Source organism: Schistocerca cancellata, chromosome 3, assembly GCF_023864275.1.
Source record: "Schistocerca cancellata isolate TAMUIC-IGC-003103 chromosome 3, iqSchCanc2.1, whole genome shotgun sequence".
Classification (NCBI taxonomy): domain Eukaryota; kingdom Metazoa; phylum Arthropoda; class Insecta; order Orthoptera; family Acrididae; genus Schistocerca; species Schistocerca cancellata.
In genome coordinates, this window is record NC_064628.1 from 748971116 (window position 1) to 748997509 (window position 26394).

Genomic DNA, 26394 nt, shown 5'->3' on the forward strand with positions numbered 1-26394 from the left:
CGTCTTCTTTGAAATATATTTGTTCAACTTGAAGTTATAACAATTGGTGACGAGGATGGGATTTTTCTTTTCCATCGTTGACCCACATGTTTCCATGGCTACTTTAGAGCAACTATTGCAAGGTCTCATAGAACAGCAAATGCTTCTCACAAATGTGATTCGTGATTTCGTCGCGGCATCAAATGCAGGGCGTCTCTCGTCGTTGTCTCTACCTCCTTTTCCTTCTTACGACGAGACGGCGGAAGACTGGTCTGATTACAAAAACTGTCTTTGACAGCACTTCTTGGTATTTCATGTCGCGGGCGAACAAACATGTCTCTGTTCCTTTCACGCATTTCACCTCAAATGTATCGGTTGTTGTCGCGTCGCAATTGGCTCCTTTGAAAGATCCTGCTTCCTAGTCCTTTGCTGAAATGTGCTCACTTCTTTCTGTCTCTTTTCAAAAGCAAATGCATGTGGTAGCCTCTCGTGTTGCCTTTTATCGTTGTCAAAAGCAACCGAATCAATCCTATCGCGCTTGGGCTGCTAAGCTTCATGGCCTCAGTAGAAAGTGTCAATTTGTTACTGAAGTTCACAAAGAATCCTACGCCGATTCCATGGTACGGGATGCTATTATCCGATTGGTGCACAACAAAGAAGTTAGGCAACATGCCCTTCAGTTGGCAAATCCAACTCTAGATGACGTCCTATCCATCGCTCAGTCTTTTGAAATTTCTCATGCTGCTGGAGCGCAAATAGAGGCATGGGGCGACGTCGGGGAAATACAACCTGTGTACCCTGTTGGCGAAGCGTGTGGCGTGTCCCCGCTGGCCGTCGTGGCTGCAGTACGCTCCCAAGCGCAGCCTCGGCCTGACCGTAAACAAACCTCTAAGAAACTGCAGCAGAACCCACGGCAACTTCCTTCATGTCCGTGGTGTTTTACGAAACATTCACGTGAAGATTGTCCACAACGTTGGGCCAACTGTCACAAATGCAAAAAAAAGGGTCATGTGTCATCCGTTTGCAAATCTGACCACATACACGATGTTCATGAACATGGCACTGAGTCTGATTCTGTGTTGTCCGTCAATTGTACTTCTTCCCTTTTAGGGAAGTTATTCCTCACTATCCAAATACTTGGTAGAGATGTTCGCATGCAGGTGGATACTGGTTCTGCTGCCACTATCATTAATTCTCAGACGTATCTTCAGTTGGGTTCTCCAATCTTGTCACCTGTCACTCGGCAATTACGGACTTACAATAAACAGAAGATTTCTCTCTTGGGACAATGTAATGCTGAGGTATCTTACAAATCTGTCGTTCGCACTGTTCCCATATTTGTGGTAGACCGTAGTAACGCGGAGAATCTTTTTGGTTTCGATGCCTTTCCCATTTCTGGGTTCTCCATAGATGACTCTGTCAATACCGTCTCTGATGCTATTCCTTATGCTTACTTGGATTCCTTGTTGACGACATTTTCGTCCCTTTTTTCCCCTGGATTAGGCCGTGCAAACAATTTTGAAGCTCATATCATGCCTAAACCCACCGCTCGGCCAAAGTTTTTCAGACTCGGCCCATTCCTGTGGCCCTTCGTGATCAGGTCAAACGGGAGCTGGATTGTCTCACTGCTTCATGGGTCTCGCTTCCTGTCACTTCCAGTGAGTGGTCCTCTCCTGTCGTCGTTGCTAAGCTAAATGGTGATATTCGTCCCTGTGGCGATTTCAAAGCCACTGTAAATGCTCAATGCCTTATCGACTGTTACCCTATGCCTCGACCTGAAGAATTGTTCACTAAACTTGCTGGAGGCCAGTATTTTTCTAAACTTGACCTGTCAGAAACTTATCATCAACTTCCTCTCGACACTGCTTCCCGGCAGTTTCTGGTCCTTAACACACCTTTCGGCCTCTATCAATACCAACGATTGCCATTTGGGGTTGCCAGCGCCCCTGCTCTCTTTCAGCGATTCTTGGAACAATTAGTGCTCACTGTCCCTGGGTGCATAAAGTACCAGGACGACATTGTCACTGGCTCCACCACTGACGAACTTTTTCATGTCTTACAGACTGACGGTCTTAAGTGTAATCTTCAGAAATCAAAATTTTTTCAGGCATCTATCACATACTTGGGGTTTCAACTCTCTCGGGATGGTATTCGTCCACTTCAGCAAACTGTCGCTGCGATCGATACCCTTCCTCGCCCTACATCTGTTAAGGAACTGCAGGCCTTCTTCGGGAAAATAGCATACTATCACAAGTTTTTACCATCTGCTGCTTTGGTGGCTCAGCCGTTGCATCACCTGTTGCATAGAAACGTGCCTTTTCACTGGTCCGCGTCATGTGATGCGGCTTTCCATAAATTGAAGACTATGCTGAAACAGGCCCCGTGCCTGGCTAGTTATTGACCTGGCCAACATCTTGTTCTTGCCACGGACGCTTCTCAATACGGGGTTGGTGCAGTTCTTATGCACCGTTTTTCTGACGGTTCTGAACAACCCATTGCTTATGCCTCCAAAACACTCACGGATGCCCAACAAAAGTATTCTCAAATTGAAAAAGAAGCTTTGGCCATTATTTATGCTCTTCATAAGTTTGGTGTTTTTCTCTATGGATCCAAATTTCATCTTGTTATGGATCACAAACCACTTGGTTCGTTGTTTCATCCATCAACGTCACTTCCCAACAAGGCTGCACACCGCCTCCAGTGTTGGGCTCTTTACTTGTCTCGTTTCAATTATGAGATTCATTTCCGGCCGAATGATCAACATGCGAATGCTGATGCACTGTCTCGCCTTCCCATGGGTCCTGATCTGGCATTCGATAGGGACAAACTGTTGTGTTTTCACCTGGATGTTGTCGAGCAGCAGGTTGTGGACGGGTTCCCCATCACCGGGGACCGGCTGGCGGCTGCTACGGGTTCTGACCCTACCCTCTTCCAGGTTTTACGCTGTGTTCAGAAGGGTTGGCCAGATCGTCCGTCTGCTAAGACTTCTGATCCATTGCGGAACTACTACGCTTTGTGTTACCACCTCACGGCTAGGGTTGGTGTTATCCTCCTTTCCACCGAAAATGCTTTGCCGCGTGTTGTGGTACCTGCGTCTTTGCGTGCTTCAGTCTTGCGCCTCCTTCACCAAGGGCACTGGTTTGTCTCTCGCACAACATCTCTGGTGCGCAATCATGTGTACTGGCCCGGCATTGACTCTGAAATCGCACATATGGTAGCTGCCTGCGGCTCTTGTGCATCACAGGCCGCCGCCCCGAAGTCATCTTTGTCACCGTGGCCTTCGCCTGAGAAACCCTGGGAGTGTATTCATGCTGACTTCATGGGACCTTTTTTAGGTACTTATTGGCTTCTCGTTATTGATGCCTAACTTTCCTTTCATTGTCCGTTGCACGTCGCCTACCACCGCGGCAACCACCAATGCTCTAACTCACATTTTCTCTTTGGAAGGCCTTCCCTCTACTCTCGTTACTGATAATGGTCCGCAATTTGCCTCTTCCAATTTTGCGGATTTTTGTGCCCCTCACGGCGACATGCATGTCACGGTCCCTCCATTCCATCCACAGTCAAACGGTGAGGCTGAACGACTGGTCCGCACATTTAACACTCAGATGAGGAAACTCCTGACTTCTTCTGCTGCTGATGATGCGCTTCTCCAATTTCTGGCTTCTTACCGTTTCACCTCCATGGGTGACCACAGCCCGGCTGAGCTCTTACATGGCCAACAGCCCCGCACGCTACTTCATCTTCTGCGGCCTTCCACCTCATGGCCGCGGGTGCCTTCGCTTGGCCGGTTCACCGCCGACGACCTTGTATGGCAGGCGGCCGAAATGGAGTCCTGGTTGCATCTTACGACACCATGGCCAACGCCTGTATGAAATCCAGACGGACACAGGTTTTGCAGTCATTTGGACCAGCTTCGGCCTCGTGTGCCGGCAACGCCTGTTCCGGATGCCGCTACACCACCTTCGGCTCTACCTGACGCTCGGGATGCTGGAATCTTAACACTGACTTCTGACATTATGATTTCTTTTGACCAAGAGGGTGCAGCTAAAGCTAAAATTTGAATTTTTTCAGGTTCTCTTACACTAGCCACTTTTTCTGTCATTAACAATATCAGGGCATCAAAATCTTTGGCTTTCTTAACAATTTCATCATCAAATTTTTCTTCTCTATGGTCAGAATCTTCAATACACTTTTCTTTCCCAAATATGCATAACTTTTTCTAGCTTCTTTTTGCCATATGAAGCCTTGCTGCGATTTGGAATGTAGTGAATGTTTAAGGAAGAGCACTGCAAATTATGTAAAGTTTTATTTGCATCCTCAGTACTTCACTTTTGTACTGATTTGTGAAATATCACCTCTGGGTCAGTTGCATCACTTTCATTTCTATCACTGATGTCAGTTTTCTGTTCACAAATCTTACAACACGTTGTGCACAGTTTTTGGCCTGGTTTTACGTAATTCTCTTAGCACTTAATGTTTTAGACAAAGACAGTCAAACGTAACTCAAAGATTTTTAACTGTTTGTCTGTGTTTTTTGAAAGGATCACAACAAGTTCTTTGATGACTTGGGCAATTCCAGCAGGACAGTGTTGCACTCCTCACATCCAGAATTGCTGCAGAGTGGCTCCAGGAACACTCTTCTGAGTTAAACACTTCCACTGGCCACCAAACTCACCAGACATGAACATTATTGAGCATATATAGGATGCCTTGTAACATACTGTTCAGGAGAGATCTCCACCCCAATGTACTCTTATGGATTTATGGACAGCCCTGCAGGATTCATGGTGTCAATTCCCTTCAGCACTACTTCAGACATAAGTCGAATTGCGGCACTTCTGTGTGCTCGTGGGGGCCCTACACGAGTTTAGGCAGGTGTACTAGTTTTTTTTTTTTTGGCTCTTTAGTGTAGCAGCACTTTCTTGATCTTGTGGATTGCAGTAATATTGAATGTAGTTGGGTTTCACTCAGCTCTTGTATTTTTTGTAGAGTTTTTACGAAGTTATAGGTTGTCAAATGACAAGGTGTTTTTAGTAATTTTTAAACAGCGCATGAATTCACATTTTTCATTACAATTAACTGAGCACTAATTCATGTAAAACATACTTTATGCAAGTGGATTGATGGGGCTGCACCACAAACCGATATGGCGTGTCTCACAGAAAGAAAAAGAGCAACTGAGGCCAAATAGGACTAATTGTCGCACACCAGTTATTATCAGCAATGAATTTCGGCAACTGTTGCATTGTTTTCATGCCTACAAAGGTTTCAAACAAGCAACTGCTGTCTAAGAACACTTTTTTTTATCACTGTGAGTAGGTGATTGACATACACATAAATTAAATATATTATTGTTTAAAAAAAAAAAAACTGAATTAGTCAAGTGAAAGGAAATAAATTTTCACACTTAAAGCTAACTTGCCTGCCTAGAAAGAGTTACATCTGTTAGTTTGATACTCTTGCCTCTGAGGCAGTAAGACAGTGAGTGGATGAACTTACTTAAAATGACTGTTTTCCTTCACAGCAAAAAGTATTTTGATTTCAGATGTGTGTGTCAGTTAGCAGAAGACCTATTAAAATTTTTATTTTATTGTAAAGTATACAATCTAAGGGATTATTTGAAACCAAAATCAGATTCCCAGCAAGTTGGAGAATATGTGATATAAGCATTTTTCCACATTCTCGCAATTTTTCTGAAATTGAAAATTGACATACTTTTTTTTTTAATTTTCTTTTTAACTTTTCTGCTTCAATCACTTGATGTCCATTAACTATGTGCCTTACTTAACTTCTGAAAAAAAAAAACCAAATCAAAAGCTTAATAGACACCTGAGTTACGGGCATTTATGTAGATAAGTACCATTTTGCATTGACATTCTTGCAGAGCCCATTATCAGAAGAATATCACTACAATTAAAATTCAATATAAAATAAAGTTATAGTCTGAGACCAAAAGATTTTACAGAAGTTCCTATGTTATAAGTATAAGCAAATGTGCAAAGTTTTGTGAAAATCTGAGACGGGGTTACAAATCCTGGAATTATTGTGTGTTTTGACATGGAATGACCCATGACCGTAATACCAACATGCAAAACAAAAACACTACGAACTAATGCATTGGCCAAATAGATTAGTGTGTAAGATTTTACCTCTGAAACAACATTACTTCCATAAAATTATTTTTTATAATACATAAAATAAGGAAAAGACAGTCACTGACCATAGTGGACTGATATGCTACACATACACACATGTAACAGAAAACACAGTAATCACACTAGTTTTTTGGTTCTTGCTCTTTTTCATGCAAAAGTATGCATATCACACACACACACACACACACACACAACCCTCAACCACACAGGAAAAGACTCAATGATTATTGATTATTGAGAGCAGTGGCACGTACAGATGGAGGTGGGGAAGGAGTAGGGAAGGACACCTGAGGCAAGCAGGAGGTAGGAGGCTAGTGTGAGCAGGTCTTTCAACAGATTATGCTGCACAACAAGACGAAAAGAGTTCAGAGGGTATATAAGAGAGGCTGAAGCATGCGGGAGGGAGAAATGGGGAAGGAAAGGGAGGTGGAGATGAAGCAGGCGATAAGTAAGAGTGGAGGATATGCTGCGTAGAGAAATCCAACCTGTGTGGTGTAGAAAAATTTGTGGTGGATGGAGCATCACTTCTATTGTGGTGTACAACATGTTAGACAACTGGATGGTCAAGTTTATGGGCTGCCATAGTTTGGTGGTGGCCATTCATGTAATTAGACATTTGGTTACTTGTCATGCCTGCGTAGAATATGGTAAGGGGTGAAGGGTGGGTTTATGGGGCAGGTCCAGCACTGGGTCAACCACAAAAGAATGACACCTTGTGGTGCACAATTGGGAGCAGGACTGGAACAGGGATGGCCAAGGGTGTTCCATAAGTTGGTTTGACAGTGGAACACTACTTCAGGTGATGCTGATAGGATTTTGGATAGAATATCCCTCATCTCAGGACTCAAAGAGAGGTAGTCAAAGCCCTGGTGAAGAATGTGGTTGAGCTATTCAAGGCCAAGGTGATCAGGGGAGTGGTGGTCAGTTGCTGCTTAATTCTTCTCTGCATGTCCTGCTACATCATTCCCCAGGTGCTGTAGGTCTGTATGTGCATGCTGCCTGGGTTTTTCCACAGGGCTAAGGACCCCTGTATGTTCCCTGAGCCACCGACCTCTCACTGTTGCAGATGAGTTACTTCCATATCTCAGTGAATAAAAAAGTTTTGAGTATTTATCATACAAATTCTTTGCCACATTGCATGCTATCATTTGCAAGGGGGGGGGGGGGGGGTTGGGAATTGTTTTGATATCTTGAATTGTTTAAGAGATATGACCATATGATTTATGATCTGCAAGGATTTGAATGGGTGGATTGTACATGACGGTCTCTTGGCTATAAAACCCAATAACTTGATAATGAAACAAGATATTGTTCTGCTCTAAATTTTAAATAAAATTTCAATATCTCATCTACATTTCATTTGCTGCAATGTTTGAGCTAAAATCAACCATACACAGAGTTTTTACATCTGCGAACACTTTAAAATTGCATGCAATGTTTTACTTAATTTGGTGCAGCACAGCATGTACAGCAGATAACCAAAAGAAATTCAGTTCTGTATCAAGTGAAGAAGTCAGACTGTAATGTACAAAAAACAATATTTTTCATGCAATAGTTTGAGAAAAATTGGATGGTAAGTGTATCATATCAGCCAGAATGCCATCTCTCAGCATGGGCACCTGCATTGGGCAAACAGTATAGTGATGACAAAAGCTGTCCTCAGCACTGAATGCAGAGAGCACATCTATAGCAGTGACAAGATTTACAGGTTTACAAGTGTCAGAGGATGGCATGACACAAGATCTGTTTATAGATTAACTGGATTGGATTTTGTGTGTCAGTAAAGGCTTTGGTAAGATTGTTGATGTGGTGTGACAACTCCAGCTTCCTAATGCAGATGTGTTGTCCACGGGTGACGAGACGGTAAGAAAGAGACTTTTTGACATGGAACAGGTGACAGTCATCAAAGTGTAGGTACCGTGGGTAGGTGGTACATTTGATACGAATAGTTGTATTTGTGAAGAGCAACATCTAAGAATGTGTCTCATTGAGTTGCAAATGACCAGGTGGATTTGGGAGGAGAGAGAGGTATGTGGCATTAGATGTCTATGCACAGGTCATGTAACAAACACAAATACAGGCCACCAATTTGCGTATGTGGTGATGGCGCCTGGTAGTGACCCAGATGGGTTCCATAGGACTTACATTAGGCGGTCACCGAGACATCAAGGTAAGTTTACTAGAATGCTTCTCAAATCACTGTAGCATGTTTCTGGCTCCAAGACAAGGACAATTAAACTGCTGAATGATGACATCATCACCGGGGAAGATATCAAGTGTGAAGGGATGCAGGTGGTTCGCAGTTGTCGACATGTGTTTGATTACTACCGCATGTCCTATGCAAGTGCAGGAGAATGTCTGCCACAACATAATACTGCTCACACCAGACTGCGGCTGTGGCGCACTGTACATTTTGAGCCATTGGTCACCTCGATGAAATAGTTTGTAAAGACGACATCGACCTAGTGTAGCAGAAATGTGATTCACCCAAAGAGCTAACATGTTTCCATTGATCAACAGTTGAAGCCTGATGGTCCCTGGGCCATTACAGTGGTAATTGATGATGTCATTGGGTCAACATGTGAATACGTGGGGGTGGTTGTTGCGGAGCTCCATGTTCAGCAATCTACAATGAACGGTGTGCTCTGAAACGCACTTGTGCTTGCTCCAGCATTGTGCTATTTCAGCAGAGATGCCTCAGATCACCATTTGAGATGCTACAGACCAGACATGCCCATAAACCCCGCATTATGTGATGTCATGGACGTTCAACCATTTAGCACCTGGTGGTAGTTTCACTGTCCCTTTATCTCTTTCCATAGATGCTGACGACAGTAGCATGTGAACATTTGACCATCTTTTGCCAGTTTTGAGATACTCATTCACAGTCTCTGTGCAATAATAATCTGCTCTTCGTCAAAGTCGCTTATCTCAATGGACAATGGATTTCCCCATTTGCAGTCCATATCTCTGCTAGAATGGTCCCCCATCTGTGTCTCCTCTGTTTACATACCTTTTTTACCAAGTCACATGCCTGCAGTGCCATCAGGCAGTGTCCATCATCGCGGCGGGTAGTGGTCATAATGTTTTGGCTGATCAGGGTATTGTTCCATCCAGGAATTTCCATTATTGAGTGTTTTATAACATTGTTTTTAATAATAGGAAAAGTTGGTCAAGGGAGCGTGCAAAGAATCTTTCAGAAAGCAACATTAGTCTTTTACACAAAATGTTTAATAGTAATGCATAACATGCCTTATGTACAGTAATCACGTTTAAGGATGTATTATGAAAAACTTTCTGCTTTGTATGATAAATTGTGAAACATGATAATTTACACAGCGTAACTTGCACTTACTACACTGGTAGCACATGTCTTTGTGATATTCTTTTCAAGTCATCGTCTTGCTTCCATGTCAACATATTACTCATTTTGACAAAGATGACTCCAATATTTTCTGCTGGACGTTCAGGTTAGTTTGTCCCTTCATGTTTGTCATACAGTTTGTTCGGAGGCATTAATGAAATCTCTGAAGTGGCATTGTTCTCACCTAATGTATATTGCATGGTACAGAGTGTCCTGAAAATACAGCAGTTATCGGGCTCATGATCACTGGTCATCCATCTTTCCTCATAATCAGCCCTCACACTTGGTCATGAGACAGAAAATTACTGGCTATTGTTATATTTTGTGATCTATCAAAGGTATTTGACTGTGTAAATAACAGTATCCTTTTGAGCAAACCAGAATATTGCAGTTTAGCAGGAAATGTTGCAGAATGGTTCTAATTGCATATCTCTGACTGAAAACAAAGGATGTCAATAGGAAAGAGACATTTATTAACCTATAGGCACCATCCAACTGGGAATGAATAATTTGTTTTGTCCCCCACAGTTCCGTCTTAGAGCCCTTACTTTTCTTGGGTCTATCAATGACATTTCATCAGTAACATTACCATATGCCTAGGTTGTTGTATTTGCAGAAAGTACAAACACTGTAATAAATAGTAAATCAAATATAACCTTAGAAAGGTTGGCTAATGAAATTTTCATGGATATTAATAAATGGTTCCTAGCTGGTTCTCTGTCATAAAACCGTGAAGAAACACACTATAAGCAGCTCAGAACCTGTAAAAGGTTACCTGGCAGTATATGATGGCAAGCAGATAGAAGTTGACAGTGTTAAATTCATGGGATTACAACTTGATAATGAATTTAATTGGGAGGAGCATACCACAGAGCTGCTGAAGCACCTGAATAAATCTCTATTTGCTATGTGAATGTTGTCAGGTGTAGGTGACGTAAAAATAAAAAAGATAGCATACTTTGCTTGCTTTCATTCTGTAATGTCATACGGAATTTTTTTCTGGGGTTGCTCATTAAGCCAAACTAAAGTTTTCCAAGCCTTCCAAGACCAAAAACATGAATACGAATTGTGTGTGATGTGAACTCTAGAATGTCCTGCAGAGTGCTGCTTAAGGAACTGGAGATATCAACTACTGCTTCCCAACATATTTATTCCTTAATGAAATTTGTCATTAAAACATAAATCTTTTTTTCCAAATGAACAGCGCAGTTCATGGAATCAATACTAGAAATAAGAGTAACTTCCACAAAGATTTAAAGTCACTTACGTTGGTTCAGGAAGGTGTCCACCAATCAGCAATACACATTTTCAGTAACATACCGGCAAACGTAAAAAGTTTAACTAGTAATAAAATACAGTCTTAGCAATACACATTTTCAATAACATACCGGCAAACGTAAAAAGTTTAACTAGTAATAAAATACAGTCTTAAAGAGTCTAAAGGATCTATTGGTGGCCAACTACTTCTGCGCCATTGATGAATTTCTTAGCAGAACTGACTGCTGTGTGTATGTTACTAATAATATGAATATTGCGTACAATATGACTTCAGTACAAGTTTTGTGCAGTAATGTGATCATTGTAAATAAGTGGTGTAAAATATTTTTATTTTATTTTATGATGTGTAGCTACAAAAGTCCAAGAATCAGTGGCGGCCACTGATGCATTCCATTGGTGGTTCCAAAAAAAAATCTTAGTTTGGTAGCATCGATCCTGTTATGAAATTTTGTTGATAATTCATATATTTCACAAGATATTATATCAAACAAAAAATATAGAGAAATGGAAATAAACACTTATTGCAACAATGCCCTTCTTATGCACAGTAAGAGACTGATATACTCCTGTAGAACATGATAGCTAGAGAGAGAGAGAGAGAGAGAGAGAGAGAGAGAGAAGTTGCTTTAGCTATCTTTTTTGTATATCTGCATGAGATATAAAATGTAACACTGACTTCAAAAATCTCTTTCGCACACACAAACGCACATGTGGGCATACATATCAACAGCACAATTCTTCAGTCCTCATGGGGTATGTTTGGTCACTTTAATGTGGTAGTCATAAGCAGGGAGTGTTTTGATGTATAGTTGTTTAACATACTGGTGGACATTGGGCCTGAACTACCATGTAACGACTCCACCAACCTCAGCTAACAGTTGCACTCTAGCCATTACCAAATAATTTATGTGCTCCACTTTGCTTTGTGTTGTGCACTTCCAGAGCATCTCTTTTTTTATGCCCATCGAGAATAAGTGGCTTCTTGGCAGGCACTGTTTCGTCATGTTCGAAACTAATCTCATTGAGGATGGAGTCAATGTCATCTCTGATGTTTTGCATTACCGCTTCAATGTTCTGGTTGTCTTGCATTGCTGTGGTTGGTTCAGTTATCTTTTTCTGAAACTGATTAAAAAGTATGTCTGCATGAGGCATTATCTTATAGAATGCTAGAAAATGACTTCGTTATCTTGCAGTCTTTGTATGAACCAGCTTTTTAAATAGTTTTATGCTCTGGATTGTTTCAGTGACTTCCATAACAGTAATATGATTTTTCCTTGTTTTCAAAAACATTTTTTACTACTCGCGAATGATAATTCTATCTCATTACACAAACGGGGCAAGCTTTTTGGAATAGTGCTATGCAACACTTTTGATCTCTGTGGCGAGTCAGAAAAGAAAAACTCACCTGAAAGGTGTGCAAAAAAGATGTGGGCGTTGCAATTAACAGAGGCTGCCATAGACATAAGGTTGAACTGATGCACATAACAATGGATGTAGCTTGCATTTGGATATTTCTGTTTAATTTCTGAACCCCATTCGACTTGCCACTCATAATGTTTGCACCATCATAACTCTGAGCTATTAGTTATGCTTGATCATTGCCAATTAATGGTTCAATTTATTTCAGAATACTCTCAGCTATAGAATGAGCATGCTGACTTTCTGGATTAACAAAGTTCCAAAATCTTTCAACAGGTTTTCACTCAACAACATAACGCAAAACAATAACCAGTTGAAACTCACAAGACGCATCTGTGCTTTCATCTGTGATTATTGCAACATAATTGGCACATTTTATTTCTTTACGAACTTCAACATGGTGCACTTACAAAGTGTGTTGCTGTAGTTTATTCTGAACAGTCCTAGAAATGCCTTTGAACACTGATGCTTGAATAGATGAACTTATAGATGTGTATCCAGTTCTGCGCTGAACTGAATTAGCTTGCAAAAAACCATCTTGTTTTGAGAGGCATCAGATTCATCGTGGCCCCTGAGATCCAGTTCCAAAGCACCGCAGAATCGAATACAGTTTATAATTATTCAATGCATATCTATTCTTTTGTACATGTTTGTTGTGGGTGTCAATTGTTTGTCTATATTGCGAATCTAATTTCTGCTGGATGTTGGTTTTTGTCTAGAAATGAAGGACTAAGCACATTATTCATGTGTCGCTTTGACATATCGTGCTTTCATTTTTGACCGTATAAGGCAATACCAGTTATTAACATTTCCCCCTAAATAACACACAAGGAAAACAAAAAACAGTGATTCTTTCTTCATAACCACAAATCCATTTCTTCTTTTGGTAAATTTCTGGATTGAACTTAAGGCATCGATTTTTTGTTTGCTCCTACAGATTCAGATTCAGGAGTGGCCTACCTAGTGTTTTTTATCTTAGAGTCCTGTCACTAAATGGCGCTTTTAATAACTCATTTGCTTCTTTCATGTTTGCTATTTTCACAGACAACTGAATTTTCCCTTACAGATAACACTGTGCAGACAGTTATATACAGTGAATTACATGACCTTAAAAAAACTACAACGTATTTGTACAGAGCTGTAATACATGAACGTAATGAGTATAAACAGAAATACTATACCTTTGTTTGGAAAACAGATGTTCAACTGATGGTGAATACAGTAGTTTTTTTGTTCTGTCGCAATAGCCCTGCTGTTATGAAATATACCAATATTGAAATAATGCCACTTAGTTTCAAAATCTAAGGGCATAATTATATTCAAATTACATATAGCTATTTATCATGATATTTAAGTGCATTATTTCTGTATTTGATTTAATTAAGCATTATTTCGTGTTCAGGAATGCATTAGCATTAACTTGCAGAAAGATTGTAAAACTGGATTACAAGAAACCTGTGCCCTGATGAATTCTAACATGATCGCTAGACGGCAGATAGTACTTCTACAGGTCCTGCACTTTACTGCTCTCTGGCAGAAAGAACATGAAGCTTTGAGCCAGACTAGCTGTGGCTCTACTTCCACCATAAGAAGCATATAGAAACCAACAGCTGAGCCTTTCACACAGCCCTTATTTTTAAGGGCAGACAATGCCAGTTTGCAGTTGGCTCCAAGCTTCAGAAAACTATTGTGAGAGCACATGCAGTGAAACACGCCTCTTCAAATCAGAAAATTCGTACTCCAAAACAGTGTTTCATGCGCAGTTCGCATAGATTTCTCTTTCTTTCCATTTTATACAAGTGGTGCCATGGCAGAGCAGCACTACCTCAGAAACTGCCCCTGCAAAGAATTATCATATGCACCCAAGTGTAATGAACTTTTAATATTTAATGACAAGTTTTATGTCCTTTTAAATGTAAATATGCTTAAGACTTTTTTATTTTTTAATTCCGATTCCACATCCACAGGGGCAATTTCATTTGTGATCTGTGGAAGGTACATTATCATATCTGTTCTTATTTTGTAAATATTTATTGTGTATTGTTGTTTTCTGGCATGTTCAACATTCCAGAGTATCTTCTCACTGTGGATCAGTCAGAATGAAAAGTACATCTAATCTAATCTCTATAGCATCTGAGGATGTCTCCACCATTAGGAGATAAAAAGATAGGCACAGGAACCTGCCTTAGACTGCCATCTAATGCCACACAGTCAAAACCACCAAAAATTTTGGTGTGTGTATCTGGCATTGAAGAGTTAACCCTTTAAAGTGGACTGCTGCAACAATTGGTGTGCCACTATATCAGAAGTGTGTTTGATGGCTGTACAAATTTTAGGATCCATACTTGGTTACTTTTCAGCCATGGCAGCTGTATCTCTCACAGTTGTGTAGATGATATGGATATCTGTAATGAAGACTGTTTGAAAACAGCTGCACAAATATTCCGGTTGGATCTTGACCAGATTTCAAATGGTGCAAATATTGGCAACTTGCTTGAAATGTCCAGAAATGTACAGTAAAATTGTGTGCTTCACAAAATGATAAAAGCAATATCTTATGACTACAGTATCAACAAGGCACTGTAGGGATCAGTCGACTTCTACAAATACCTGGACATAACAATTTGTAGGGATATGAAATGGAATGATCATATAGGGTCAGTTGTAGGTAAAGCGGGTGAAAGACTTCAGTTCATTGGTAGAATACAAGAGGAACACAAGCAGTCTACAAAGGAGATTGATTACAGAAAAATACTTGCACAGCTCATCTTAGAATGTCGCTCAAATGTGGGGGAACTGTACCAAATAGGATTAATGGAAGATACTGAATGTATCCAGAGAAATGTGAATGGTCACAGTTAGTTTGACCCATGGCAGAGTGTCACAGAGATACTGAAGAAATTTAACTGGTAGGCACTTGAAGATAAACACAGACTACCTTAAGAAAGCCTACATAGCTAGTTTTAAGAACCATTCGGAAGTGATTAATTAGGAATGTACTACAAGATTAGACTAATTGCAATGCACACAGAGGTGTTTAAACAATCATAGTCTCTTGCATTATATGGAAAGGAACAGGAAGAAGTCATAGTAAATGGTGCAATGAGAAGCTCCCCCTGCCATGCCCGTAACAGTGTTTTTGCAGAGTATGAATCTAGTTGTAGATTTGTCAGTTCAGTTGTCACACTACTAGCTGACACTCGTCACACTTTATAGCTTGCTGTAAACCCAGAAGTTGGTGATTCGTACAGAGCTGAATTTCAAAAAATGCAGTGTAACTCTTTTTCTGTCCTTCAAATGGAACCCAAGTCCTCTCGAAAAGAGGAAATTGACATAACTTTAGATTACATTTTAACTCATTATCTTGAAGATTTTAACTCCTTATCTCAAAAAAAGTGAGACTTGAAGGGAAAGAAACAACTGTAAAAGTGGCCCATAATTCTTCCTTAATGTCTCCAGTAACAATTACATTTCATTGTCTAGTTACAAAGTGGTAAATATAGTGAAAACACTGAGGATTGTTGTTATTAAGCATATTGTTTTCTTTAACTGAGAGACAAGTTAACTAATTTTAATGAGAGGTGTAGTAATCTGCCACTTTGACTTTTGTCATTCATGGCTTGAATGTCAAATTGGGTGTCAACAGCTCTGTTTCTACAACAGAATGTCTTCCAACAATTCTAAGCTCTGTTTGTTTATGTAAGTGGTACTTCATAGTATTGCAAATGAATAGTAGGTGAAACATCATTGGAAATTGTCGTTAAACTGCAAGTTCCTGTAGAATTGAATAGGCAAGCCAAACCAAAGGTTGGAGAAAGGCAAGAACATACCATCTCCAATAGGATCATGGCTATTAAAGCACTGTGATGTTCACATCATTTTGGTCAAGGAAGCTTTACTTTACTAACATGTGAAACAATGTTAATCAACCATCATTTCGATATTACACCCACTGTAATGTAAAAGTTGTAGCTTATTGTTTATCCAAAAAAGTGTTTATTATTAATTTCTATTCATAAATTTTGTATTATTGTATTTTGCAGACTGGTTCAGTGAAGCCAACACTTCGAGACCCACTACTTCCAGGTGCATGGAAAGTGAAGCTGTTACACAAGGATTCTCCATTAGTCCAAACGGAATTTGTTGTTATGCCGCTAGAATTTGTATCAGGTGTGCCAGTGAGTCAGCAGCAAGCAGGGTGAGTAAATCAAAGACAGTATTTGAGGGGGGTAATGGTTGTCATCTCTGTGACATGCAATACACCACACCTTTCTTGTGGGTCACACATAAAGATGTGCACTTCAGGAACTCAGCTAGTCTTGACCAACCTGGATTACGAAACAAGGGGCTGGTCAAAGGCACCAGTCATACCATTCATCTGTGCTAATATATTGCGCCCATGCCTCAGTGACCACCCCTATGTGTGATGATGGAAAATTGTGTGCCATGTAGAATGGGATCTTACCTTAACTGCCCGGTTTGTGAGGATAATCATACCTTTAAATAATAATAATAATAATAATAATAATAATAATAATAAACAAACAACAAATAGAAACAGTAGATCACATAACAAGCGGATGTACAATACTAGCAAATACAGAATACCCCAGAAGACATGACAATGTAGCAAAAATAATACATCAACAACTTGCCATAAAACATAAACTAATAAAACAACACGTTCCCACATACAAGTATGCACCACAAAATGTACTGGAGAATGATGAATACAAATTATACTGGAACAGAACGATTATAACAGATAAAACAACAACACATAACAAACCTGACATCATACTCACCAATAAAAAGAAGAAATTAACACAACTAATTGAAATATCCATACCCAACACAACAAATATACAGAAGAAAACAGGAGAAAAAATTGAAAAATACATCCAACTGGCTGAGGAAGTCAAGGACATGTGGCATCAGGATAAAGTCGACATTATCCCAATTATACTATCAACTACAGGAGTCATACCTCACAATATTCACCAGTACATCAATGCAATACAGCTACATCCAAACATATATATACAACTACAAAAATCTGTAATTATTGATACATGTTCAATTACCCGAAAGTTCCTAAATGCAATATAACATATACCATACAGTTACAAGGAAGTCACGCTTGACCGAGGTCCGTGTCACGTTCCATTTTTAACCAGACTTAAGTCTGAGAAAAAAAAAGTCAAAAAGATAATAATAATAATATTGAACACAAGGCATTCTACACTGCTGTGGAATGCATCACTATTGAGGCAGAACAGTCATTGGTTAGATGAGGCTTGCTTAGGTGGGCAGGGTTAGTTGACTTGACTTTTGTAACAACCACTTCTCATGGGAATCCCATGAAACCCAATTATAACTTACCTAATACTCCCAATAGCTTATGTGGACCACCAGGGGGAGGGAGTATCTGTTTTTAACCAAACAGTAGGGCTGTGAAACTTTCTGGCAGATTAAAACTGTGTGCCAGACCAACACTCAAACTCTGGGCCTTTGCCTATTGTAGGCAGATGCTCTACCAACTGAGCTACCTAAGCACGACTCATGACCCATTCCCACAGCTTTAATTCTGCCAGTATCTTGTCTCCTACCTTCCAAACTTCACAGAAGCTCTCCTGCAAAATTTGCAGAACTAGCACTCCTGGAAGAAAGGGTTGTAGTGGGAAGCTCTCCTGCCTTCCAATAGAACAAAGACTAGTAACAGGACACCACCATGTTACATTCAGTTTACTGTTGTTTGGTAAGAAGAAGGTAGTATTGGATAACAGCCATTCGCATTTTTGTTAAAAGAGGATAGAATGAATATCAAGTCCCTCAAACCTTTGAAAAGAATTCTATCAAGTCTGCTCCAGCTCAACAGGCTAAGAGATTATCTACAATAAAGAGTGTAGGTAACGACCATTTCTTTGTGAATTGCAAAACATGCTCGTATTTAGTAATGATTTTGTTACATACTACAACATCATTAATATAAATGTGAGAGTTACATGAAGAGTAGTCACACACAACTTTCATGTAAATAAAAAATGTAATGAAGCAAGTAAACATCATTTTAGAAAAATTGTAGCATTATCTTTACTGTCATCTCACCTGCATTGCCAGAACACATGGAGGCTAGATATACACACCATAGAACTTTCTTACTGAATCCACTTTTCTCTACAAGAGAAAATTGAGGGGAAAAAAAATATGAAAATGGTATGGGCCCAAGGAAAGAGTAAATGAAAAGAGGGTGCCTAAGAAGATGCACAATATGAAGATAAAAGGCAAGAGACAAAGGTAGGTCCAAGAAACAAGTGCATAAGCCATGGAAGAAAGTGTTCAGAAGAGAGAAGTCATGGCCAGAGTAGTGACAGACAGGTGGTGGGAAAACCAAAGAAGATGGAGAGTCTTCTGTTCCAAGCAGACACTGTCAATAGCAGGAAACTGTCTATGATATGATGATGATGATGCTGATGATAGAAGTGAACTGACTTGTGATATAGGTTAGTCATCAGCTTATGGAACTCAATCCACATGTACATCTCCACAGGAGTGTATAAATTGCTGGGTTGATCAGCATATGTGGAGCATGAGTGGTGGCCATATGCTGAGGAGCAAAAGATGTGAGAGTTGAGAAGAACCTTTAAAGTCCCCTGTGATAAAGCAAAATGATGTTCAATGCTATGCAGCCTTCAAGCTTTACAACCCCTTTGGCCATGGCCCTGGCACTCTATGCAGGTGTAGGTGACGAAAGTTGGCAGAAATACTTGCACCTGTAAATAAACTTGCAAGGAGTAAATGTTCGTGCTTACACTTGCACGCAGAATGACAGTTTGTGTACCAGGCAGATTAATGAGAAATTGAGTAGCATTGCACAAATAATAGCTCAAAAGTGACCCTGAGTATACAGCTATGTGTAGAGAAAGCCATAGCAAAGGACTATGAAACATAAAAGCAGTTAGTTTTAAATCATTGGATCGTAGAGCACTGTCATTGTCAGAATATTGTGTATTGTGTCGCATGGTTTCATTTCCACCAGTGACTCAGTTTGTAGATGGCACTAAGGTTATCAGCTAAAATATCACAAGAAGAAAGAGTACTGAGATGCACACCTGAAAGATGATTGAATATAATATACAGGATGTACTGTCTGTTGGATAGAGAGTAAATATGTTAATCATTGAGAGCTCCAGTGTTATGGGGGTAATGGAACCCCTCATTTAATAATTGGTAAGTTGGCCAAAAGAAGGCCAGTATGTACTCAGTATGTTTACAAGCCAGTGGGTACTCAGTATGTTTACCAGGAGGTCTTGTCCAAGATGTGAAGGAGGCTCTGCCAGTGCTATTAAACGCATTGGGTGCAACTTGTTGCAAATCGTAGTTCAAATCAGCACAAGAGATGTCCCTCACCTGGTGTCAGAAGCCGTTCCCTGTTTTTTTGAGGTGGCTGACTGAATTCATGAAAATAGCTAATCCCACAGACATGGGGGAGGCACAGGTCATGATTTTACCCAGGACAAGTCATGGCACTCTGGCTTGCTGGTAGGCAGTGGCTTAAACCAGAGGCTCAGATGGTTCTGTGGCGATCTTTTATGTAGAATTCTTGACCTCCAGAATCAGATGGAAATTATAGGGTCCTTTCAATGAGTCAGGCATGCAAGACAGAAAAAGTAGCCACTCATGTGTGTTGGGCACATGCAGATTTTCTTATATTGGAGCAACTTATCCAGAGGCTTGACGGTGAATTCTAAAATCAGAGTGAATCAGACAGCTTAATAACAACAAACATTTTTTTTTTCTTGTAGTTCAGAAAGTGGATATGATAACATGGTAAAGTTAACTGGGGGGAACAACCATGGTAAACTCCCAGGATAACCTCACATTTATATTGCTCACTTAGTATTAAGAGAGGAAACTGGTTGTAGCCAGCAGTGAAATCCACATTGGAAGGACAGAATGCACATCAGTGATGGCAACATATTTATTAGCATTAAGTATTCGATAATATCTCATCAGTTTATTAAAGATCTCAAATTCAAAACTGTCTGGATCAAGATTCAAACATGAGTCAAACTTGGTAATAAGATACTTTTATAAATCAAGTGCTTCAAAAGCTGTAGGGGCAGAATGCTTGTGAGAAAATCTGTAGAATATTGCTTGTAAATTTCCTCATCATATTATTGTAACAGGAGGAGTTTTCAACTTGGCAGCAATAGAGAGGGAGATTAACATGATTAAAACTTGTGCCAGGCACAGAGATTCATGTGAAATTGTCCCGAACATCAGTTCAAGAAATTACTTTGAGCAGTTAGTTAGAGAACTGACTCTTGAAGGGAATCTCCTAGTAACTAACAGACCTGAACTTTTTGAGTCAGTTGCCCTAGAGAAGGGAATTGGTGACCATAAGATAGTTATTTTTGCTTGGCAAGTGTGTCAGGATACACTTTTTGCGTTACATGTCTAGTTAGCATCAGCCTTTCTTTTCAGGAGACAGAGATGTGCATGAAAAAGGATAAAATTCAAAAGTACAAATTTTTCAGTATGGTATAGAAATATATGCACCTACCAAGGTTGTGAGGGATTAGAGATGGGGGGTGATAAAGGCGATCTATGATTCAATAGTTGTGTTGCAGAATTGCTGTGAAAGCAAAGTGAGCTTCATCACAGATTTAAAGGAAATGCTAAACAAAACCAAAATAAGAGTAAGGAGAACAAATTATTAAGTGTTCAGTGAATTCAAAAGCAAAATTTTGATCTGATGAAAATTCCAAAGAAGTCTTTTGTAAAGTCAGAAAATGTGTCCAATCATATATGCAGTCACTCGGTAATAATGCTGGCATTGAAACAGAAAATGACAAAGAGAAGGTTGAACCACTGAATTGGGCTTCAAAAATTGTTTCACTGCCGAAAATTGTAATATGATTCTTTTCAGTCTTGCAAAAACCCCTAAATGAGGTACTGAGATAAGTATCTACAAAATAAAAAATAGACTAAAATTATTCAGCAGAGAAAAGGAAACTGAAACCGATGAGATACTTTTATTATTCTATATCTATTATGCGAAAGTAGTAGTTTAATGTAGATCTCTGGAGCAATGAAGGGTTGCAAGTGATTGAAAAAAGGCATGTGTCATTTTGTTTTGAAGAGTGTTTCAAACAGGTGCACATAATTACAGGCCTATATTATGTTGTTGTTCTAAAATGAAAACTTCCCCTATGGGAATAATGATGGATTGTGAAACTCAACTTGCTCTGCTCCTCCGTGAGATCTGGAGGACAGTGGACAGGTTTATACCATGCTCCTTGACGTCTGGAAGTCATTAAGTACAGCTTTGAACTGTCACCTAGTGAGCAACATACAAACTTACAGAATATTGGACAAACTTTGTGAGCGGGTTCAGGACTTTCCAGCAGATAAAACTTGACCTGTTGTTCTTAATTGGGTGAAATGATCAGGCTGAGAGTACCACAAGGGACTGATACAGAGCTGTGATGTGTTCACAGAAGCTCTGTGAAGCTTTTTGTGGCTGGTTCTGTTTTATATAGGAAAGCTGGAACTCCAGGAAAGTGCAGTGAAAAGCAAGAGGGTGTGGAGACAGTAAATGTTCGGTGTATCGAGGGTAGATGCTTGGTGCAGGGCCTGAAAATTCACCTATAACATAAACAAATGTAACATATTGAGCATAAAATGGCAAAAAGATTCATTATTGTTCGATTATATTATTGGCAGTCAATCACTGAATTCAAAAACAATCAAAACATATCTGGGAGTAACCATCAGAATGGTCGAAATTTTTTAGTATTTCTCATCAGTCTGGGACCCTCAGTATGCAGGTTTAACAGAGGAAATAGTGAATTATGAGTAGAACTCATAGGTTCATTTAGTTGGTGGGAGAACATCGTGCAAATGTTCATCGAACTTCAGCGGAAGAGTCTACAAGATAGACATTGTGCATCACAAAGGGCTGTGCTGTTAAACTAACTGATAATTGTTCTTCCCATTAACCACTCACAATTGGAACAGGAAAGTGCATAAATCATGTTGTGAAAGGTGGCTTGTGGAGTATAGATGCACATCTAAGGTAATACCCCACAAGAAGCCAACCATTAGGCTGTGGTGGAGTGAGTGTTACTCAGAGGAAAAGACATCAAACTAACAAGAATATTAATAGAGACTTGCTCTTTGGCTTATGGTCATCTCCAGGGGGGAGGGGGAGGGGAGAGGGCTGTTGGGTGACTGTAGTTGCACTTATGCTGTATCAGTTTTTGTGTTAAAAATTTTCAATGTATTTTTTGTTTTTTATATTTGTAAAAGAGCACTGTGATCCACTTGGATAGAGAGATGCCTTCTGTTTTAGGTAACACTGGCAAGAGGTGGAATAATTTTAAAGGTTTGTATGTTGTCCGGACTCATGACGTAATTATTGGGACAAATCTTGTAATGTGTGTGTGTTCCATTGCTAATGGCATACATGATGAACAGTTTAGCAGTGACCAGATGAAGTTACCATGATCATTTGCTAAAATAGTTTGCTTGTTGCACACAGAGGTCCAGCTGTACACCTGTGAAGTAATTTTTCATCTTTTTTTTTTTTGTCTCATTGTTAGTGGATCATATTTTAATCTGTCTCCAGGCACACCTGTGTTATAATTGTATCAGAGTTGTGTTTGTCGACTTCCCATTCAGTGTAAAATTTGTTTAAAGACCATGTTTTTTTAACATCCACAAGGAGCCTCGTGTAGGTAATTCTTAAATTACCTTTAAGTTTTGTGTGTTTTATTTCTTTTAACCTCACTTGGCTTGTAATAAAAAACATATGTGCTCTAATACCTGTCTTTTGTTCATAACAAACAAGGATTATTATCCAACAAAACTGACATCTGTTGTTGTTGATGAGTTAATTGAGAATGGGAAGTTCCACTGTGTAAATGCTAGGTGCCCTCAAATCTTTTTTCTACATATGACAGCAGCATCCTAGCATGGATTTGCCCTTGTTTATTTACAATGAGACAGACACAGGGTTCTCATCAGAAACAGTGCAAGCTAACTTATATCTGTATTAAAAAGCAAAGTCCAATCCAAGCCATCTAGATTCTGTCTATGACAAACACAGTCCACTCTCCACTTGCTGATCACTTCACAAATTACATTGTAACTGACTCAGACCAGCCCTGAAGTTTCTTATATGTCATTTTTGGCATGGTCCTGACAGAGGGCCCTTCTGAAGACCAGTGCCCTCCCAGATAGAGGGGCCACAGTGGTCAACAGTAATGTTACACCAACTATTTGATTACCATAGTGATGTTGGGTGGGGCCACTACACTTCAAATCACTTAAGTGGGATATCTGGACGGTTTGTTTAAAAATAAATTTAAAAAAATAAAAAAGTTAGTGAACAGGATATTTTAATTTTGTGCTTAACTAAAGATGGCTTTAATTGTGTAGTAACTGGTGCTGATAACAGAATTATAATCTACAAATGACATGTTATGTTATTTGGCCTTGCTGCATTTGTTTATAGTTGACAGTTTCATAGAAGTACATACAGAAGTTTTAGATGATGAGTGCCAAAGAATTCATATACTGAAAACTTCTGAGTTGTGGTATTTTCCAGGTTTATTCATAATGGACCACCTCAAATATTTAGTGTTGATGAAGGCTCTGAGTGGGACAAACATCTGATGTTGAGCTCTGAAGAAAGGGCTAGTCTGCAGAGAAGAAGTGTAACCAATGCTCGTCGATTTGGGCTTGATCTGAGGGAATGGATCGATTCGCTTACTACAAAGTGAGTTTTTGCTTTAAATTCCTACAAACACAACCTGCTGTTCCCTGCCCAAGACTCCCCTTCAACTCCATGCAATTATTTTCATGTTTCAAAATGAGAAGTTCAGTAGTTTGTAGATGGAATTGTTGAGTGCATCCTCTTATCTTCGTCACATTCTACATTAGTCTTTGACTGAGATAAGACAAACCTTATTACTTTTCGCATGAGTTGTAATCTTAGTAAATCTTTTTTACAGTCTTCTGATTAGCATATTTAACTACCGATGTAAAGGTACTGGCTGTCACAATATCTATAAGCAAACTTTTGAATAATCTCTTGGTGTTTTAACTAAAATTTAATATTCCAGGTTAAATGTTAGTTTTCCTGTCAATGGCATGAGGACATTTGGAATAAGTAGTTTTCTTAATAGCTCATCCCTACCAAAAAAGTTTAAAAATGGAGGCTTATTATGTCTGAATTTGGGTTTCTGGTTAGGAATTCCTCAAGACAAAATTATCTGCAGTAGCAGTGCGTGTAGCACTAGAAGTTTAAAGATACTTGTACCCCACAAGCCACTATGAAGTGCATTGTAGTGAAGTGTAATAAGAGGTACCATTGCAGGAAACCAGAGAGGTTGCTTAACTAGAAGAGAAGTGAAACATAAACTAGAAAGTAATTTGAGATAAGAAACATCAGACAAAGGCAACAGGTCATGGGAAAGTAAATAATTTCCTCAAGTTAATGACAAAAAAGAAAATGAAGCAATTTGTAGGATGTGGATGGGAATTAACTGTGTAAGTTGCTTAGGAATTAAAACAATGGGAAATACGAAGTAGCTGAAAGCAATGTTACTGGAAGGAAATTTGTAAAACATTGTTGCTGGGAGGACTAATATTGTATACAAAATCAAATAATGGAAAGTCTTGGATGGAATAACAATAATATGGAAAGGATAGATTGCTGCTCAGCACATAGAGGAGGCGTTGAGTCACAGACAGGCACAATGTAAAAGGATATTAAGCTCTCGGACAAAATCCTTCTTATGAAATTGAAATTGAAAACACATACACACATTCACAACCTACTCAGTCACTCATGGCCAATGTCTCCAGTTGCTGGAGCCTGACTGACTCCAGTGCCTCGAGACAGTGGCCATGAGCGTGTCAGTTGTGAATGTGTGTGTGTGTGTGTGTGTGTGTGTGTGCGTGTTCTATTTTGGAAGGACTTTGGCCGATAGCTTAATATTTTAGCAGTCTTTTTCATTGTGCCTACCTGTGACTTAACGCCTGCTCTGTGTAGTGAGTAGTAATGTATTTTTTCCATATTGTTGTTAATGATGCATACAGGAGTGTTTAATATATACTACAGTTCAGTATGTGTACATATTCCAGCCCAGCACACAGTATATAAGCTACTGATTCTGAAATAATTTTGTCCTGAGTTTACACTTATGTTGATAAGAATGGGAAACATCGTTGCACTTAATTGTTCTACTGTTTAATTTGAATGTTGAAGAAACACTGAAGGAACAATTCTCAGTGGAATGTTTATGGGGAGTCTGCACTAGTGCAAAGGTTCACTAGTGGCATTGCAGTAGAAACTAAAACTACATGAGATGCAGCTAATGCTAAGATAAATGTTAAATTTTAAGCCGACAGCAGTAGCAAGAAGTGGACAAATATTATGGAGAATAGGTGAGTAAAGAAGTCTATGGAAAACCCTTAATAACAGAAGAGATGTGCTTTGAATTTATGTATGAGGGTCAAACAATGCACATGGCATGATCATGTTGAAATTCGTGTCAGTTGTGAATGAGAACTGAGGCTGGTTTGTGTGGCTACGGCTTGAGTAATTCAGTTTTAAAATGGAAACTGAAACCAAGTCAAGATGGACTACATGTAGTGACTAGTGTTCCTGCATCAAAATCTGTATGTGGAAAAAACCTGAGAGAGGTGTATGGGAATAGTTCAGTGGATCATAGTACAGAAGCAAGATGATCTCATTTCTGTGAAGGTTGGGTAAGCACTGAGGACAACCCAAAAATTGGAGGGCCATGAACTGCAACAGGCTGCACCTCTCAGGTTACTGTTAATGACATTTTGAGAGAGGGTTGACAAAAAATGTGAGAAAATTGCATTTGAGGCCAGAATGTCTATCACAACTGTAAAGTTAAACATGATAAAAGTTGCTGCCAGATGGGTTCCAAATGACCTGAGTGAAGAGTAGAAAGTAGATTGCAAAAGAATCTCAGAAGAATTGCTTCAGCTTTATTGAACAGAAGGAGAACAGTTTCTGAAAAGATAGTTGCACTTGATGAAACCTGGATACAAGATTTTGAGCCAGAACTGAAGTCTCAGTTGTCACAATGGAAAAGTTCAAACTATCCATGCCCGATAAAATCTCACTGCCAACAATCATGTATGGAGTAAGAG

At 39.5% G+C, this 26394-nt stretch overlaps 1 protein-coding gene across 1 annotated transcript in view; it reads left to right on the forward strand.

Moving 5' to 3' along the window:
- LOC126175771 (xylosyltransferase oxt) overlaps positions 1-26394 on the forward strand; it is a 100783-nt gene that overhangs the window by 62001 nt on the left and 12388 nt on the right. The window contains exons 13-14 of the mRNA XM_049922741.1: positions 16242-16396; positions 23813-23983. Coding sequence (XP_049778698.1) covers positions 16242-16396; positions 23813-23983 — 326 coding nt within the window. The remainder of the gene's footprint in view (positions 1-16241; positions 16397-23812; positions 23984-26394) is intronic.